Consider the following 4,004-nt stretch of genomic DNA (forward strand, 5'->3'; position numbering starts at 1 on the left):
TTTATCAATAACATTGTTGTACAACTTTGATGTATTTAATTGCCCACTTCAGTAGGTCTGGAAAATTGTATCTATTCATATAATATTCGGACCCTCATAAAATGTTTATGAACACAAGCCCTACTGACTGTGTTTTAGAACAACAGTGTGAATCAGCTATGGTCAAAGAGATGATTCTGCACACATATTGTATATATTCACAACTTCCATTCAAAGTATAAGACTTTATTAACAACAAATCCTTCAGCTCCAAGTTAAACTCATTTTAGTTAAAAACATTTGACTTAAACTAGAGAAACTCAACTAAATTAAACTGCTATGTACAAATAAGGAGTAAAATCAATCAATGATGCAATATCACAGTCTATTTGGATTTTATGTTTGAGAACCAAAGTTTATCTTGAAGAATTTGGGATGTGATCTAATTAGCTTGTAACCTTGAAACCTCTGAAGGTGAAGGTTGTAGAAACTTTAAGAGGAGAACAGCACTGTGGGGCAAAAGTGGACCATCTACCCACAGTGAACATTTTAAGATGAAACATGGACGTTGGTCTTCATTGTCCAAAATGATAATGGTTTAAGGCCCAGCAAGATGAACACACTTCCGTGGATCCCTACATTCAAGCGGTCTTAAGATTGACGGATGAAAAGTTGGCGTTTAAAAAGATTGGTTAAGTGTTAATGCTAAATCCATCAGAGTGATGTGTCAAGCATTTGTTCTTTAAAAACTGCCCTAGTTCACTTTCACAAAGAATCATTTACCTCGGCCACCTCTGGTACTGAAATGTTTTGGGAGTTTTTCCTTTATCAGTCAATTACAGTATGTTTTAGATGCATGATTCTCATTTAGCCTTAATTGAAAATTATGTTTATGTTTCCTTTTTTTTTTTATCAATAGTTGTTTATTGTTTCAATGAAATGAATCCTGTCTGAATGTAGCGCTTGAGAACCTGAAGTCTACATGATAGAGGAGAATGGATGAATATATATGTTCATACAATTTAGAGGGAATCTTATGGGATTCAGGAGCAGAGTGATGCTGCCCTCTAGTGAAACACCAGAACATATTACTAGATAATTTATTATCCACATGTGCGTCACACATTACTAAATATAAGTATTTGTACAACCTTTTTCCCTATTTTATAAAATTACAGCCACAAGTTTTCATTTTTGTCACACTGTCTTATTTGCTTTAGAAAGTCATGATTTCTTGTTTGTCTAATTCAATCCCATGGTTAAAGTTTGTTGTCTTAACATGAGTAACTATGAAAGTGGTCAAAATTTCTGAATAATTTTTGAAAATTTACTGGGAAAAAATATGAATTTCCTGGTGTCAAGTTAAGCAAATAGGGTTGTCTAATTTCTTGTAACATTGAAAAAAGTAAAACCTCAACATTAAATATTAAAAAGAGTTAGCATGTCTTGGAGTAAAGAAAAGATATATTCACCAAGGACTTTTTTTTGTATAATTGCACCTTTTAAAACGTCTTTTCTTGACGATGTCACTGTATAAATATTCAAAGCAACAAAGCTCTACGACTCATGTTAAAAAAATATCTACAATGGTTTTTGCAGTTTATATTGGTTCAAAAAACTGGATAAATGTATTTAAAAGCTCTAATTAATGATTATGATATTAATAACTATGATATTAGCTACTGATTGTAAATTTGTATAATATGTAATGCTTTGCAAAAAAAAAAAAAAAACAGAAAACTTCTCTGACCATAAAGAGGTCTGTTTTAATATATTTATCAATTCAGTTAATCATCTAGAGTAAGAAAGAGCCTTCTGGTACCACTATAAAGTACAAAATAAGACTCAAGTTTCCTTATTGGCAAAGCCTAGAAAATTATTCATTATGTTGCCAATATACAGTATTTTTACGCTTGGTGGATTTAGGCTAAGAACAATCTTTTAATTTGACAAATATGTTTCCTATACCTGTAAAGAATATTAATGAGAAACCCAGACGGTCTTAATTTGAGTCCATATTAAGAGCAAGGAGGCCTTTGAATTCTAAATATGTGATCGAAGGTCAAGAATAACAGTGAAAACAAGCTGAAAGTCCGTTGTTCGCTATGCCAATGCCAAAGAATGTCTGGAACACTGCATCTTTATCCATGATCTTCAAAAATGGTTTTCCCCTTCCTAAAAGATAAATTCCCACTAACACCCTTGACTTCAGCTCCTTTGGTGTGCACATTTATCTTTGTAAAATTGTGTGGAATAAAATCCTTTTTACCCCTTTTGCATGTTGGTCAAGAAAAAAAAACTTGAAAGATTACAGAAAATGCTAGTTGGCAAATGAGCTAATAATTGTTTTGCTGCAAAACAAGGTAACCCCAACTGCAAAACCCCAACTGGCACTGCAGTTATGAACCTTCCATTATTCATTATCTGTACCTGGTTGTCCTATGATAGTGGACAAAAATGATCCGACGGATCTCTGATAAACAAACTGCTTGCCATAGATTTTCCAGCTTTGTCTTGCCGGAGTTTCATATCAGTCGCACTCTGTCCTGCATATGCCCAATAATATTACACTTAGACAGATTTAATTTAGTCATTTTGTATACACAAGTGTAAACAAAAAGAAATTGTGTTAAGTACAGCTCTCTGGAGTATTTAATTTTTTTAAATGCAGCCTTGATAAGGTAAGCAGCAGTGATAAAAATACTGTGATGAAAAAGAAATAATGTAAACATATGACAGTTTGAACATTCAGGTTTGTTTTGTTTAGTTTTTTATATGATTTTTTAAAAAACTGAAAACCCCCCAAGAATTAATAGGACTGCAAAAAAAAAAAAAATAAATATATTCAGGCCAATTTACTCAAAAGACCTAAAAGTGCCAAAAGTGTAGGGTTTGGTGCAGTGATCTTTGTTTTTTATAGTTCTGTAATAAACCCCGTCTAGCTTTTTTTTATTTTTCCAATGTTTCTCTATGTGCTTCAGCCGGTAGAGTCAATGATCAAACAAAGACCTTATTTTATAAAATACAGAAATAAATAAAAGGTGGACTCATCTCAAACATTCTGACTGTCTGCAGGTGATAGTGAAAGAACCATTATCATCGTCACCAGTAATATTACATTTTAAAATACATGGATGAGTTATACTCTATGGAACCAACATCTCTGATGATTTCAGAGCCATTGCTTGGCTAAAGTGCATCAGTGCTTTTATTTTGAAATGTCTTATAGCTGGTTTCCTGTGAAGCTCAGCACACCTCATACCGGAACTGGAGCGACCTAAAACATAAAGAGAAAAATTTGAGGTTAAACTTTGAGAACAACAGGAAGGTCAGCTCAGATCGCATTGAGCTCTGACCACGCTCACTCACCTTGTTGTGACCTAACCCCTGACCCAGGACCAGCCCCACCAGAGAGTTCAGGAAGTTCAGTCCACAGAGGGCGGCCTGTAGGGCACTGGTGATTCCCATAATGCTGAACAGGACAACATTCCACTGAACCACTGAGTGGGGTGCCAGACAGACCCCCGACCACAGAGTTTGGTTGTACAGGTACCCTGAGTGTCTGCAGGGAAAAAGAAAGAGACCAGGTCAGGGACCCGATTGTAATATCTGAGTTGGTTCTTTGAAAGAGTATTTCTCACATGTCAGGGAGGGGCTGAAGGGGGACACCCCAGGTAAGACCAGAGGATGAGTTGTAGAGACACAGAGGACCCTGAGACAGACCTGTGGCGCTGACCAGAGAACAGCTGGAGGCAGCCAGCAGCCCCACACAGGAATAAAGAGCCTGACACAACATCTGGAAAACACACATATGTTAAACCATTATATGAGGAGTGTAAGGTTAAAAAAAGATGTGACTCGCTGCACCTTAACATTTCCAAACGCAAGTTGTCCAGATGATTCGTCCAAGAAATCCACGGAGACGTTTTTGCATTTTAAAAAAATTTTTGTGAGTAAATAGAATAAAGGTATGCCAAACATACAAACAAAATATATGGGCGACAGAGGTAAAAAAAAAACATTCG

The 4,004-nt window shown here is 35.4% G+C and overlaps 1 protein-coding gene across 1 annotated transcript in view; it reads right to left on the reverse strand.

Moving 5' to 3' along the window:
- Window positions 1-3,117: 3,117 nt before the first annotated feature.
- LOC107102853 (transmembrane 4 L6 family member 5-like) overlaps window positions 3,118-4,004 on the reverse strand; it is a 2,421-nt gene continuing 1,534 nt past the window's right edge. The window contains exons 3-5 of the mRNA XM_015402296.1: window positions 3,621-3,775; window positions 3,349-3,541; window positions 3,118-3,256 (exon numbers count right to left, since the gene is read on the reverse strand). Of these exons, the coding sequence (XP_015257782.1) occupies window positions 3,236-3,256; window positions 3,349-3,541; window positions 3,621-3,775 (369 nt within the window). The 3' untranslated portion in view covers window positions 3,118-3,235. The remainder of the gene's footprint in view (window positions 3,257-3,348; window positions 3,542-3,620; window positions 3,776-4,004) is intronic.

The sequence above is a fragment of the Cyprinodon variegatus genome, unplaced genomic scaffold, assembly GCF_000732505.1.
Source record: "Cyprinodon variegatus isolate N-32 unplaced genomic scaffold, C_variegatus-1.0 Scaffold1331, whole genome shotgun sequence".
Lineage (NCBI taxonomy): Eukaryota > Metazoa > Chordata > Actinopteri > Cyprinodontiformes > Cyprinodontidae > Cyprinodon > Cyprinodon variegatus.